The sequence below is a fragment of the Dermochelys coriacea genome, chromosome 3, assembly GCF_009764565.3.
Source record: "Dermochelys coriacea isolate rDerCor1 chromosome 3, rDerCor1.pri.v4, whole genome shotgun sequence".
Taxonomy (NCBI): Eukaryota; Metazoa; Chordata; order Testudines; family Dermochelyidae; genus Dermochelys; species Dermochelys coriacea.
Window position 1 is genome coordinate 167,096,658 of NC_050070.1, and position 16,526 is coordinate 167,113,183.

At 43.2% G+C, this 16,526-nt stretch overlaps 1 protein-coding gene across 3 annotated transcripts in view; it reads right to left on the minus strand.

Annotated features, from left to right (window-relative positions):
• Positions 1-16,526, minus strand: part of KCNK2 (potassium two pore domain channel subfamily K member 2) — a 223,551-nt gene that overhangs the window by 131,200 nt on the left and 75,825 nt on the right. For 2 of the 3 annotated variants that reach the window (XM_043511755.1, XM_038395910.2), the window contains one exon: positions 8,105-8,415. In XM_043511755.1, the coding sequence (XP_043367690.1) occupies positions 8,105-8,415 (311 nt within the window). Of the gene's footprint in view, positions 1-8,104; positions 8,416-10,714; positions 11,581-16,526 lie in introns of those variants that run through there. The other variant, XM_038395911.2, reaches the window with a different exon arrangement.

Genomic DNA, 16,526 nt, shown 5'->3' on the forward strand with positions numbered 1-16,526 from the left:
GATACACCCAGGTGATTCACAAAATATTTCTAAAAACCTGAACTCATATTTTGTAGGAACTCAGTTTTCAGGAAGAGCCTGCATACTTTGGAGCAAGCTGGATTTAAAATTCTGTGGCAGAGTCCTTCACTACAGGGGCACTTTGGTGCAGCAGACAAGACTCTGTGGCATCTTCATTTACATTTTAAAAAGTAGGTTTTTCCTGAATTAAATAAGAAAATGAATACTACACTCAGTGCCTTTGACCCCGTGTTGTTTATTTTGATATTACATTCCCCACCAGTTTGTGATGTGGGATAAGCACATTTGTAGGATGTGTCTGCTAAAAGAATCAGCCATGAAATATAGTCATTAACATTACTGACATCTTTAGTTTTAAGTCTTAAGGTACATTTAGTTAAAGTGTAATCTATAGGTTTCAGCGTTAACATACTGAGATTACTGGAGCAGTTCACACTTCTCTGCAATATTATTTCAGTCTGTGCAGGCTCCAATAGGCACATTAACACTGTGCTCTGTTCAGACATAAGGAGGTAGAGGAGATGACAGAATGCAAAGGGAAGAAGGAATGAGCAAAATATCTTTTTTCACTCTAACTGGCTCCAAGCATTCATACAGATTGATTGTTCCTCACTGCTATGAAGCAACCCAGCAGTCAGCCCTGGGCAATCCACCCCACTCGTTGGGACGCACCAGTCTAAGGTATTTTAACCAAGGGATGACATTTCTTTTATTTACAACATTTTAATGCTTATGTGTTATATTACTTTTCCGTTGAATATGAACAGATTTTGTTGGGTTTTATTTTATAAGGGCCTACCTTAGAAGCTGAGCTTCACTTAATTGGGTAGCATTTAAATAAAAAGTTCTCCTCATTTCTCTAATCAATTTTCTCTTTGGCAGGAGATGACAAAGTAGAGCTCTTATTGCCAAGTTCTCACTCTACTCAGGCATCCCAGAATACATTGCAGTGCTGACTTCATTCTCTATTAGGAATAACTCTTGAGTAAGGAAGCAACCTATGGGCTGGGAAGCCAATCCATTTTTCCCCAATAGACAAGTGTGTTGAACATTCTCATTTTTATATTCTGTGAGGTATATATTCTATATGGTATAAAATACTGGATATAAAATAAGAATACTAACAATGTTAGAAAGTTGTTGACTACACAATTCAGTCAGACTCACCTTTCCCCACAGATAGACTTTCTGCACTTGCATTTATTGTCTGTGTGGAGCAAGAACTCAACATATTAACGAAAGCAACCACAAAAAAGTGTGTGTGTATATATATAATGATACTATAATTTCACCTGAGGATTGACCAAAAATAGGCTGAATCATTAGAGATGTGTATTGTCGAATGTCTTCAAAACTCTGTTACTGAGCATGTGTGCACAAGTACAGGAGGGGATTCTACCAGGTACTTTGCAATGTACTCTGTGCATCTGAGATTGCAAACTGCCTCAAACATTTTCAAATTTTCAGCAGCAGGTATACTATAGGGAACAATCCTACACTAGATCTAAATAGATTTTTTCTATCGCTGATTCCTGTAGTTCTTTGTATACCAGTTTCTAGAGAACACTTTTATTGTATACCAGTTGCAAGAGAACACTTTTATTCTGTTGTATGACAATTCTTTGTTAAGTTGGCCCTACCACACAATGCAAGATGCTCAGACTGATCAATAACAACAACAACAAAAACACCTCTCAGGTTATTTACATAACTTTTGTTCAGCCAAAAAACGACACAGCAGCGAAGTCTCTGGCCACATTCCCTTCATGCAGTTTAGTAGTCTGCAAACTCTAAACAAGTTTTTTAAAAAATGAACAAAACATAAGCAAGGCAGATCTTGCATCCCTAGAGCTCTCCATCCTGACTTCAGCAAACCCATCTTTTTCTCTCCTGATAATAGCTGAGTCCCTTTTAAAGACCCTCTCAACTGAAACTTTGAAACCCTAGGTTTAATCTAAAAAATGAACTGCTGTCTGGTTTTTTTGTGCCTCTTCCTATAGGGACCACTAAAAGGTAGTATAAAGTATAATAGCAAGCTCCCCCTCTAAAAGGCATACATCCCATCATGTGCTGCTGTACACTGCCAACTTGATTGTTGCCATGCACAATATATGGTGAACCAGGCGATATTGCCTGTAATATTGATTTACGTTAGACTGGCCTAAAATGGCACTGAAAGTTGGCATCCAGTGTTTGAACCCTAACCCCACTGACTACAGAGCCATAGTGCCTATAGTTGTGAATGTTTTATGCCTTCTGGACTTAGGCAATAACTCAAAAATCGTTATGCATCTTGATTCAGCACTGAGGGTCACACATTCCTGTACTTCATCTCAGGCAGGTTTATATTACAGGATACAGAGCAGACAACTGGCATGGTTTCCACTGAAGATGGTTTGCAGCACTGGATCATGGAAGTTAGAGATGGAAAAATTAATTGATGGCAATTAATTGATCTTTGACTACTAGAGGTAGATATGCTCAATGGCCTGTGATGGGACGTTAGATAGGGCGGGATCTGAGTTACTACAGAGAATTCTTTCCTGGGTGTCTGGCTGGTGAGTCTTGCCACATGCTCAGGGTTTAGTTCATTGCCATATTTGGGGTTGGGAAGGAATTTTCTTCCAGGGCAGATTGGCAGAGGCCCTGGGGATTTTTTGCCTTCCTCTGCAGCGTGGGGCATGGTTCACTTGCTGGAGAATTGTCTGCACCTTGAAGTCTTTAAACCATGATTTGAGTTAACATGACTTATGTTAGGGGTTTGTTACAGGAGCTGGTGGGTGAGATTCCGTGGCCTGCGTTGTGCAGAAGATCAGACTAGATGATCATAATGGTCCCTTCTAACCTTAAAGTCTATGATTCTATGATTAAATCCATATCTCTGCCAAAGCAGGAGTGATACCACTGGACTAGGCTGACCCTCCCTCCCACTCCTAACATTTGTTAGCAAAAGCCAGTTCATTGTTCTGAGGCAGCTGTTTTACCAAAAAGGTGAGAGTGTCCCATTTCATTAGCCTTTTATATATCCTAAACTGAATAACATCTGTCCATTTTCTCATGCTTCATATCAAAGCATATAGAAAAGTGGAATACATTCACACTCAGGACCCTGGAGTGATCCATACCCTCTCATGAAACTGTAAAAAGACAGTCATCCAGGAATTCAAGCCAGCCAAGGAAACTGTGGGTGCTGAATAGTTGGCATTAATACACAGTCTTGTTACCACAAAAGAACTGCTGTGGGGTATTTTGGATATTTTCTGATACTGTGACCTGAGTGCATTATATTGTATTATAACAAGCTGTCATCAATATAAAGGGAAGAGTAACCACCTTTCTGTATACAGAACTATAAAATCCCTCCTGGCCAGAGGCAAAACCCTTTCACCTGTAAAGGGTTAAGAAGCTGAGATAACCTCGCTGGCACCTGACCAAAATGACCAATGAGGGGACAAGTTACTTTCAAAGCTGGGGGGTGGGGACAAAGGGTCTGTCTTTGTGATGCTTTTGCCGGGAACAGAACAGGAATGTAGTATTAGAACTTGTTAGTAAGTAATCTAACTAGAAATGGGTTAGATTTCCTTTTGTTTAAATGGCTGGTAAATAAGCTGTGCTGAATGGAATGTATATTCCTGGTTTTGTGTCTTTTTATAACTTAAGGTTTTGCCTAGAGGGATTCTCTATGTTTTGAATCTGACTACCCCGTAAGGTATTTACCATCCTGTTTTTATAGAGGTGATTCTTTTACTTTTTCTTTAATTAAAATTCTTCTTTTAAGATCCTGATTGCTTTTTCATTGCTCTTAAGATCCAAGGGTTTCGGTCTGTGTTCACCTATGCAAATTGGTGAGGATTTTTATCAAGCCTCCCCTAGGAAAGGGGGTGTAGGGCTTGGGGGGATATTTTTTGGGGAAGGCGTCTCCAAGTGGGCTCTTTCCTTGTTCTTTGTTTAACATGCTTGGTGGTGGCAGCATAGGGTTCAAGGACAAGGCAAAGTTTGTACCTTGTGGAAGTTTTTAACCTAAGCTGGTAAGCATAAGCTTAGGGGGTCTTTCATGCAGGTCCCAACATCTGTACCCTAGAGTTCAGAGTGGGGAAGGAACCTTGACACATGGCAAAGAGAAGCTTTTATTAGGCAAAAGAGAAACTAGATGGACACTAATAGGCTAGTGAATTTTGTCTGGGTAAACACAAATTCAAATCCTTTCTAGGCTGAATTTGTGCTCTCAATCTAATCCTCCTGGTATATTCATATCACCAAACCACTTCATAATTTAGTAGGATTGACCCCAGTTAGAAACTTCTGATGCTCAAGACTGTCCCAGAACTAGGATGACCAAATTATGCAGGTCAGAACTCATCTGAATAGGAAGACCCTTGCATCATAAGCTGTCCGAGCTCTGGCTAGTGACAAATCAGAGTGAATATCTAGAGCACTAAATTCAAAATCAAAAGTTTAGTGTTTCACTATAGTTTGAAGTAAAGGTAAAAACTAAAGAGAATATTGTAATTTGTATGTTCTGTAATTTTCTTCACATACAACTAACCATTACAGTTACTTAATACTGTAGTATGCATTATTTTCAGACAGATATCCTTTGAGGATTTCTAAAGTATCATTCACACTGATGTGCCTACTTTTTCTTCATCACACTCATTATTTTTGTATTCACATAGAGTAATCAGAACTGAAGAAATGCTATATAAAAATTGTATTAAGAATTAGACATACTCTGAAAAGCCAGGCTATTTTCTTCAGTAATTTAGTATCTGTTCAAAGGTACCAGGTTGACAACAGTGGGGTACAAAGTCTTCCATTTACCCTAACAAGATGCATAGCATTATCTTCCCACAGCTTTTAGGCCAAACATACCTCAGGAAGGACTATCTCTAGCTATGAGTGACAATTCAGCACCATGACACTTCACAACAAGAACTTGCTCTAAAGTAAAAAAGCATTGTAGGGTGCAGGGAGAAAGGAATAGTTTCAATAACTTTAAAAGGCTACCATTTTTGGAACCCAACTTGACTAAAAAATAAAATTCCCAAACTATAAAAATTTTCCATGTTTTACCAATTTAACTTAAAAAGTAACATACTCGAAAAACAACTTTGGTAAATCAGACCTCTGCCTTAAAAATTTGCAGTATATCAAGTGTCTGGAGACTTTAAAGCCAAAAGGGACCATCATGATCATCTAGTCTGACCTTCAGTACATCACAGGCCACAAAATCTCACCCACCCACTCCTCTAATAAACCCATAACCTTTGGCTGAGTTACTGAAGTCTTTAAATCATGATTTAAAAACTTCATGTTACAGAGAATTCACCATTTATTCTAGTTTGAACCAGCAGATGAACCAGGCCCCATGCTGCAGAGGAAGGCAAAAAAAAAAAAAAAAAAAAAAAAACCAGGGTCTCTGCCAATCTCATCCAGGGAAAAATTCCTTTCCAAGCCCAAATATGGTGATCAGTTAGGCCCTGAGCATGTGAGCAAGATCTACCAGCTAGACACCTGAGAAAGAATAGTCTCTAGTAACTCATAGCCCTCCCCATCTAGTGCTGCTGGAGATATTTGCTAATAGCAGTTGCAGATGGGCCACATGCCATTGTAGGCAATTTGCATCATACCATCCCCTTCATGAATTTATCAAGCTCAGTCTTGAAACAAATTAGGGTTTTTGTCCCCCACTACTCCCGTTGGAAAGATGTTCCAAAACTTCACTCATCTGATGTAAAGCCCTATATGGGACTATTTTTTTAATCTCGCTCCCATCGTGCCCTGAAATATCTAATCCCACCTGCTCCTGTATTGTTTCTTATATATTTATCCCACTCCCATCTGCAAATCCCACAACAGAGACAGATTCCCCCATGGTACCAAAAAAACCCACCTCACCTCAGTTGGTTAATATATATATATATAAATGGAATTCAGACACAATTTTTACCACTAAAAGAATAAAACAAATCTTGCTTTAACCATGTAAAAAAACACTTTAACTCCTGACATAATAGACATTAATCTCTTTCAATCTCTCACTTAAAACCTTTATTTAAATAAAAGAAAAACTTGCTTTGCACTGCTGAAATTCTATTTATGACCAACTGATGAGAGATTTAATGTTTTCCCACAAAATACCATAGTCTGATTTTTTTGCCCACCCAATCCCACCCATAACAAAACACTTTACCTGCATTTTACCTGCCATTTTAGGACGGCAGCGAGTCCTATGGAATCCCAGTCTCATGGCAGGGCTCTACTTTGATGGTTAGACACCTTCATCTAATTTCAAGCCTAAACTTATTGATGGTCAGTTTATACTCATTTGTTCTTGTGCCAATATTGCCCTTAACTTAAATAACTGCTCTCCCTCCCTGGTGTTTATCCCTCTGATTTATTTATAGAGAGCAATCGGATCTCCCCTCGGCCTTCATTTGGTTAGGTTACACAAGCCAAGTTCCTCAAGTCTCTTCTTGTAAGGTAGCTTCTCCAGGCTTCTGGTCATCCTAGTAACTCTTCTCTGCACCTGTTCCAGTTTGATTTCATCTTTCTTAAACATGGGAGACCAGAACTGCACACAGTATTCCAGATGTGGTCTCATCAGTGCCTTGTAAAACAGTACTAACACTTCCCTAACTCTACTGGAAATACCTCTTCTGATGCAGCCTAGAATTGCATTAGCCTTTTTTACAGCTGCATCATATTGACAGCACATAGTCATCCCTGTTTTTCTCCTCTTCTGTTGCTTCCAACTGATACAGTCCCCAGCTTATAACAAAAATTCTAGCTTTAGTCCCTAAATGCATGACCTTGCACTTTGTACTATTAAATTTCATCCCATTTCTATTACACTAATTTTAAAAGTCATCCAAATTTTCTTGTATGACATTGCAATCCTCTCTGTATTGGCAATACATCCCAATTTTGTGTCATCCACAAATTTTACTAGCTCATTCCCACTTTTTGTGCCAAGGTCATTAACGAAAATGTTAAACAAAATTGGTTCCAAGAATGATTCCTGAGGAACTCAACTAGCAACCTCCTCCAGCCTGACAGTTCACCTTTCAGTATGACCAGTTTTAATCTACCTTTTACCCGGTTCCCTACCTACCTTTCGATTCTTGTATTAATCCCTATCTTCTCCAATTTAACTAATAATTTCTCCTGTGGAACTGTATCAAAAGCCTTACTGAAATCCAGGTAGATTACATCTAATGCATTTCCTTTGTCTAATAAATCAGTTATCTTCTCAGTGATCTACTTTTTGTAAAAACATGTTGGATTTTATCCCAATTGCCTTTTTTACTTCTATGTCTTTAACTACTTTCTAAATTTGTTCTAAGACCTTGCATACAACTGAGGCCAAACTAATGGATCCGTACTTTCCCAGATCACTTTTTTCCTTTCTTAAATATAAGTACTAAATTTGCAATTCTCCAGTTATAAGATACAACCCCTGAGTTCACAGTGCCATTTGAAACATCAGAGACTATGATGAGCCAGATCATCAAGTGGTATAAGCTGACTTCAACAGAGTGAAACTGATTTATACCAACTGAGGATTTAGCCTTTCAATGTTGGAAAAAAATAAAAAAATCAAGATTTGTAATGGAAATAGCTAGCTAATATTATTTTGCTGTATTTAAAACAAAAAACTGTGGAAAGAAATGTACAGCTAAAAGAGAGAATTGTTTGCTAAAGTAATGATAAATCTGAACTTTCTTAAGGTAATGGTTGGCCATGCTCTGCTTTCCCAATATTGACAAAGCAAGTAAGGCTCAATCAATACACCCATTCCTTTGTGAACTATTAAATTATACATATTGCTAATGAATAGTCATTTAATTAGCACAGGCGCATTCAATTTAAAAGTTGTCTATAATGCACACTGAACATAAAAAAATTAGCAATGACTTTTCAGCTGAAGCCTCATTTGAAAATGCTATTGCCAACCTTTCTCTCAAGTTAGACTTCTTGCTACATTTGTAGCTCACATGCTGATACAGCAGTGTCCCATTTATTACAGAACCATTGCTGTAGAAGAATTCATAGGAACAAGTTACTTTTTTGCATGAATTACCTGAATTAGTTCATCGAGCTCCGATGCATTCACACAGGAATGCTCAGATACAAACGTCTGCTTCTGAATCACAATGGTGGCTCTTTGGGAAGTTTCATGTGGCTGCTCCAGGGCTTTGAAGACAGTAGCTCCAATTATTAAATATACAACAACCACCAGAAAAATTGTTGAGACCGTCTTCCATTTCATAACATTAATAGCCGAATCACATTCCTCCCGTGACGAGAGCACTGTGGGTTTTGTAGAAAATGATAGTCGTGGTTTGGAGTTCTGAGTAGCAGATTTGGGATCCAGCAAGTCAGGTGCCGCCACTAATAGAACAGAAAAAGAATGTTAATGTTGACAGCATTGGACAAAGGTGTATGTAGCTGTACACCCTTCTTGCCAGAAGGTTACAGAGATCCTATTAATTCAAAATAGAGTTCATAGATAGCTATGTTATAAATGCATTTCACTTGTACACCATGTTATATTACTATAGAATTACTGGTTTCAGCAACTGCTAGGACTAATAATATACTATTTATATGTACACACATGCATACACACACTTGCATTGTTTAATATATATATATCTAGAAATACTCTGCAAGTGTAGTTCTAACATGCAGTATTTTCCCTATTTTCTTGTGTTCCTTTGAATCAGTATAAAAAGGTGTTTTTCAGTAGAGCGTCCTCACATCTTGAATAATCTTAGGCATTGCTAATATGCTTCTCAGACTACATTTTAGTTCAGCATTAAAAAACTATCGGGAAAACAGGACTCTTTCCTTAAGTCTTACATACCCTCAACTCTGCATTCAGACACTCATTAGAATATTTGCAGTTCACTTCCAAATTCCCCCCACACAGGTAACTATAAAAATTATCCATTATTAATCCTAACAGTTTGAAAGTGTTGACTATACCCTTTTAGAAAATACCAAAAACACATGTGCATGCCTACTGGAAAAGTCAATCATCTTATTATAGGATATTTGATTGTTTACTGCTACAAGAAACCCACTGGGACAGTAATGATCACCTGAGTGTGTTATCAAGTAGACCCATAACTTAAGTGATTACACCTAACTACACTAGTAATTAGATAAGAATAATCCACATCAAGTACACTTAAAGGTCTCCTGAGGGAAGACTGCAACAACAATACTATATTTAAAATGATTAATATATTTTGAATGGCTGCAACACCACTTTCAGCTGTTGTGGGGAAAGCCTACTTCTAAATGTAGATTCAAAAGTCTCTCTCCCAGGTCTCTGGAAGCTGGGCATGCCCCAGAGGAGGGAGGGAGTGTCATTTTCCACATGGATAGGATCTTCTCTTGAGCACCCGCTGGAGGTTAACCTACAGGGTTACAGGAACTCACATTCTAAAAGAATCGTGCAATACAGGTCAGAAGAAAGGCAGACCTAGGAAATTAATACAGTGGACCTGAACCCTGAGGGGGAGGGGGACAGGGTTAGAGGATGAACAGGCAGGCCCAAATGAAAAAGCTCTGCTCGTGACTTGGGGCACAGCTGTGATATAGTTACTGTTCAGCTACTAGAAAACTAGAATCTGGTTCTAGCTAATTGGGAGCACCAGACCAGAATGCAAATACCCTTCAAGTGTAGTGGGCATGGAATACTGTATGATCCTATTGATATGCCCCTGTACAAAAATCGATGTGTGTGGCTAAGTTTGGAAAGGACACCTGATTTAATAACTGCTCCTTCAAGCTGTGCTCTCTCCTGGGTTTGACATGATTTGTGATGGGGGGGGGGGGAAGAGCGCCATCACATGTTCCTTTCAGTCAGAGCTCCCCTTGCCAGTCGGAATTTTTCCTACTATATTATCACGACCCTCTGTCCAAAGCCAAAACTGGGGGCACCTCAGGCTACACCAAGCCTCCTGCTGTAGACTAGGAAACTGCTCCTCTTTCTGCCTAGCTTCAACACTTCCAGACAGACACACACGCATCCTAGCACCATGAAAAAGGGCAGGCCTGCCCCCCAGTTCTCCTGCTGCACTCCTGAAGCCCGCTGAATGCAGCTAACAAAGGAGAACAGGATGGCTGCGAGGCGCCCTAAACTGATCCACCCAGGGATGCTCTGCATCCCTCCCATCAACTTTCCCAGCCCCCTGCTGATACCCATCCACTTTGCCAGGAGACGGGATAATGCAGTCGACAAGGACATTTTCACACTCCCGAGAGGGGCAAAACGTGGACGCTCCAGCCAGAACGGGCCCTGGCCCCTATCCTTCACTCCTCTCCCCAGCAGCCAGCTCGCAAAGATGCGCTAGGTTTAAAGCCCTTGCAAAAGGCATCCTTGCACAGCGGGGTTTGGCTGGAGATAAGGTCCGGGTGGGAGCCCGGAGCCCAGCCTGACCCTCCCGAACAGGGGGAGCTACACCCACCTTAGATAAAGGAGAAGTGTTAGAAACAAAAGGCAGGCGGGTGTTTAACCGAGCCTGCAAAATCCGGGAGGAGGCGCAGGAAGGAAAGGGGCGAAGAGAGGGACTGAGCAGCCCTGGGTGCCTCCTGCGAGGAGGCATTGGGAAAGCGAGGGAGCATGCAGCATTCAGACAGACTTTGATCTAGAAACACACGCCATTGTGCCAGTACTCACTTCTTATTTACAGACCCGGCGCCCTCTCCTAGCTTCACGGGCAGGCATTTTTTCAGGGCTTGGGTAGGTGCCGTTTGACCAGATGAAAAGAGAGAGAGAGAAAAGGACCAGACCCAGGGCGGGTTTGCTGCTGCTGAGCTCAGATTCCGCGCGCAGCGGAGCCTGGCGTCCTCCCTGTCACTGGAGGGGTGTGTACGATCACGGTGTGTGTGTGTGTGTGTGTGTGTGTGTGTGTGTGTGAGAGAGAGAGAGAGAGAGAGAGAGAGAGAGAGAGAAAGCGAGCGATCACCCTGTGATTGCCGTGTGTGTGATCGCCCTGTCTCTGTGTGCGAGATCGCCGTGTGTGTGTCTGTGTGTGTAATCACTCTGTGTGCGAGATCGCCGTGTGTGTGTGTCTGTGTGTGTAATCACTCTGTGTGCGAGATCGCCGTGTGTGTGTCTGTGTGTGTAATCACTCTGTGTGCGAGATCGCCGTGTGTGTGTCTGTGTGTGTAATCACTCTGTGTGCGAGATCGCCGTGTGTGTGTGTGACTCGCTCAGGCGCCAGGTGTGTGTATCAGCCTCTTTCGGCGGGTGGCTGCCAGTCCCTGAGGCGTGTCTGTCACAGTCTCAGTGTGTCTGTGTCTTTCGGTCTGTGTGTGTGTGTGTGCGTCCCGCTGTCAGTCAGTGTGGGCGGGGGCCTGTCTCCTCTCGGCCCCTCTTTCTCCCGTGTGCATCTCAGCCCATCTCACGCCGTGTCCGTGCCCCGCTCTGTCACTCTTTGTCTCAGGCACTGGGCGTGGGGTGCCTGACTCTGGGTGCAGCTGCGTGCCTCGAGAAGTGTGTGTGGGTGTCCTTGCTCCCTGCCTCTGGGTGTGGGTGTGTTGGTGTGCGCGTGTCCTTGCTCCCCGCCTCTGGGTGTGAGTGTGTGCGTGTCCTTGCTCCCCGCCTCTGCATATGGGTGTGTGCGTGTCCTTGCTCCCCGCCTCTGGGTGTGGGTGTGTGGGTGTCCTTGCTTCCCGCCTCTGGGTGTGGGTGTGTGGGTGTGTGCGTGTCCTTGCTCCCCGCCTCTGGGTGTGGGGATGTGGGGGTGTGTTGGTGTCCTTGCTCCCTGCCTCTGGGTGTGGGGGTGTGGGTGTGTGGGGGTGTCCTTGCTCCCCGCCTCTGGGTGTGGGTGTGGGGGTGTCCTTGCTCCCCGCCTCTGGGTGTGGGTGTGTGCGTATCCTTGCTCCCCGCCTCTGAGTGTGGGTGGGTGTGCATGTCCTTGCTCCCCGCCTCTGGGTGTGGGTCTGTGCATGTCCTTGCTCCCCGCCTCTGGGTGTGGGTGTGTGCGTGTCCTTGCTCCCCGCCTCTGGGTGTGGGTGTGTGCGTGTCCTTGCTCCCCGCCTCTGGGTGTGGGTTTGTGGGTGTGTGGGTGTCCTTGCTCCCCACCTCTGGGTGTGGGGGTGTCCTTGCTCCCCGCCTCTGGGTGTGGGTGTGGGGGTGTCCTTGCTCCCCACCTCTGGGTGTGGGTGTGTGCATCTCCTTGCTCCCCGCCTCTGGGTGTGGGTGTGGGGGTGTGTGGGGGTGTCCTTGCTCCCCACCTCTGGGTGTGGGTGTCCTTGCTCCCCACCTCTGGGTGTGGGGGTGTGCGTGTCCTTGCTCCCCACCTCTGGGTGTGGGGGTATGGGTGTGTGCATGCGTGTGGGCGCCCGCTCCTCTCCTCCTTCTCTTTCCCCCGTGTATCCCAGCCGCTGGGTGCGTCTCCCCCTTCCTCCTTCTACCCCGCTCCAGCGCCAGAGCCAGCGGCACCCTCATCTCGAGGTGCTGCTCGGCCTTTCTACCCAGGCCCTTCGCTCGGCAGCGCAAGGACCAGGCTGAGGCAGATGCTGCAGGGATGAAGGGGGGAGAAGGTGGTTAAGAAAAGTGGTCCACGCAGGAAAGAGAAATCCCAAACTGGTGGGCGCTGACTTGGGAGCCCCCAGGGCAGAGCCATGGGGTGGAGGAAAAGCCAACAGCCACCCCCACCACTGAGACACAAGACTTGCTCCTGGTCTTCGCCCCGGCTCCTAGGGGAACTTCCTCCCACAGCTTCCCCAAGAAGGGAACTTTTAAACGGGATGAAATATCACTGTGGCGAGCAGAGAGCCCTCAGGCCAAGCTTGGGAAAGTTTGAGTGTAGCGAGCTCTCACATCGCGGGGACCCTGTCTATTTCTACCTCCTCCGCAGATCTGTGTTGTAACCCCCCAGTCGGTACTTTGTTGGGAGGAGTTTATCACCTTGGAGCAAAGAGTCACGGCTTGGTACCTCTCCCATACCATGAACAAGCTTCTGCTTGCTTCCAGTTTGAATCGGCACCATAAAGGAGAAAGAAAAGGAGTACTTATAGCACCTTAGAGACTAACAAATTTATTTGAGCATAAGCTTTCGTGAGCTACAGCTCACTTCATCGGATGCATTCAGTGGAAAATACAGGGGGGAGATTTATATACACAGAGAACATGAAACAACTGACACCCATCGTTTCATGTTCTCTGTGTATATAAATCTCCCCCCTGTATTTTCCACTGAATGCATCCGATGAAGTGAGCTGTAGCTCACGAAAGCTTATGCTCAAATAAATTTGTTAGTCTCTAAGGTGCCACAAGTCCTCCTTTTCTTTTGGGGAATATAGACTAACATGGCTGCTACTATGAAAACTATAAAGGAGAGACTCTGCTTCCACTGCAATTTTAGCCCTTGAGATTATTGTTATGTTCATCACAGACTGATTTTAGGTCTCCTTGTTATCTATCAGCTGTGACATTACCCTTGGGTCAATTTCACAAGTGGTTAATAGGTGAATGCCTATTCAGGGTAAAATGTATTGCCAGTATGCAGCAATAAATATCTACAATCCACCTGCCATCATTCCTCCTCTGGCCAAAAAAAAAAAAAAAAGGTCAGAACAAATACAAATAGTCACGAAGCAATAATAATAAATTGGTTTGGGTCACAAACATTTGAAGCCAAAGGCTGTATCATTAAAACTGCTGAAGTATGGCATTCCTCCCATAGTTTATAGGCTATCATCCTCCTTGAATCAGAAGCACCATCACTGAACTGACTTATTTTAAGGCCTCTCCCAATTAAAGTGACATAATACAAATTGGACAAACGGATACATTACTGAGTTCCCCAGAACTCTGATTGCAGCAGTATCCATCATGCCAGTCTTCTCTAGGGCATTCATGTCTCTACAAGAATCAGAGTATAACTCTAAATCTCATCTGCTGTTTCAATCTGAGCTTTGCAGACCACTCACCACCATTGTGGCCTGGCAAAACAGTTGTTGAGTAATAAGAGACACTGGGCCAAATCCAAAAAATCCAGTTGCAAATTGTGCTTAAATCACACAGTACCATTTCATTGCCTTAAGAGCATAATCTTGAAACAATACAAAACATGCAAGTAATTTCATTCACGCAAGTATTCTACTCAGACTTGTCACCCCAGTAAAATTACTCACTAACTTAAAGAGAAAATGCCTTGCATAATCACAGGTTTCAGAGTAGCAGCCGTGTTAGTCTGTATTCGCAAAAAGAAAAGGAGTACTTGTGGCACCTTAGAGACTAACAAATTTATTAGAGCATAAGCTTTCGTGTGCATTCAGTGGAAATACAGTGGGGAGATTTATATATACACACAGAGAACATGAGACAATGGGTTTTATCATACACACTATAAGGAGAGTGATCACTTAAGATGAGCTATTACCAGCAGGAAGGGGGGTGGGGGAAGGAGGAAAACCTTTTGTGGTGATAATCAAGGTGGGCCATTTCCAGTAGTTAACAAGAACGTCTGAGGAACAGTGGGGGGTGGTGTGTGGGGGAGAAATAACATGGGGAAATAAGCTTTCGTGAGCTACAGCTTACTTCATTGGATGCATTCGATGAAGTGAGCTGTAGCTCACGAAAGCTTATGCTCAAATAAATTTGTTAGTCTCCAAGGTGCCACAAGTACTCCTTTTCTTTTTGCGAATACAGACTAACACGGCTGCTACTCTGAAACCTGTCATGGGGAAATAGTTTTACTTTGTGTAATGAGTAACATATGAATGACATTATGTCACTAGCTTAAGTAATTGCAGGATTGGGCTCTAGTACTATGTAGGAAAGCAAGGGTTTGCAGGATCAGGTCCCCTTTTAGTAGAGAATCCAGATAGCCTGGGGGTCACTGCTTATTTACATGACCCAGCTCTCTTCCTTTAGAGCTTGGAACATTTCATACATAAACCACCACCATCTTTTCGCTTTCCCCCTGAAAGGTTTGCTACCCCTAAGCCTGTACAAATACTTTCTGTTCTTCTCATGTGGAAAATAATCTTTCATAGGATTCCTTTCAGTCCCTATGGGAAAACAAGCATGAACACTTTCTTCCACTCAGCGCTGAGACAGTAAGGAATATTATGGAAAATAGTACCACATGCCTTTCTTTAAAAAGAAAAGGAGTACTTGTGGCACCTTAGAGACCAACAAATTTATTTGAGCATAAGCTTTCGTGAGCTACAGCTCACTTCATCGGATGCATTCAGTGGAAAATACAGTAGGGAGATTTATATACATAGAGAACATGAAACAATGGGTGTTACCATACACACTGTAACCAGAGCGATCACTTAAGGTGAGCTATTACCAGCAGGAGAGCGGGGCGGGGGGGGAACCTTTTGTAGTGATAATCACGGTGGGCCATTTCCAGCAGTTGACAAGAACATCTGAGGAACAGCGAGGGTGGGGGTGGGGGTGGAGGGGTGGTAAACATGGGGAAATAGTTTTACTTTGTGTAATGACCCATCCACTCCCAGTCTCTATTCAAGTTAATTGTATCCAGTTTGCAAATTAATTCCAATTCAGCAGTCTCTCATTGGAGTCTGTTTTTGAAGTTTTTTTGCTGAAGTATTGCCACTTTTAGGTCTGTAATCGAGTGACCAGAGAGACTGAAGTATTCTCCAACTGGTTTTTGAATGTTATAATTCTTATAATGTTATAAAACTGGATACTCTCATAAAAAATCAACCTTCCACACAAACTTCCTCGTGGCTGGACTTTACCAAAACTAGACAAGCCATTTACAACACACACTTTGCTTCTCTACAAAAGAAAAAGGACACTAAACTATCTGAACTACTACATGCCACAAGGGGCCACAACAGTGGTTCCCTTAACCCACCCAGCAATATTGTTAATCTATCCAACTATATTCTTAGCCCAGCAGAAGAATCTGTCCCATCTCGGGGCCTCTCCTTCTGCCCCTCCACCCCCACGAACATGATACTGTTCTGTGGTGAAGTAGAATCCTATTTTTGACACCTCCGACTCAAGGAATATTTCCAACACACCTCTGAACAACATACTAATCCACAGAGAGCTTCCTACCAAGACTACAAAAAGAAGGATTCTGGATAGACTCCTCCTGAAGGTCGAAACAACAGACTGGACTTCTACGTAGAGTGCTTCCGCCGACATGCATGGGCTGAAATTGTGGAAAAGCAGCATCATTTGCCCCAAAACCTCAGCCGTGCAGAACACAATGCCATCCACAGCCTCAGAAATAACTCTGACATCATAATCAAATTGGCTGACAAAGGAGGTGCTGTCATCATCATGAATAAGTCGGAATATAAACTAGAGGCTGCTAGGCAGCTCTCCAACACCACTTTCTACAAGCCATTACCCTCTGATCCCACTGAGGGTTACCAAAAAAACTTTTTTACCAAAAAAACCATTTGCTCAAGAAACTCCCTGAAAAAGCACAAGAACAAATCCACACAGACACACCCCTGGAATCCCGACCTGGGGTATTCTATCTGCTACC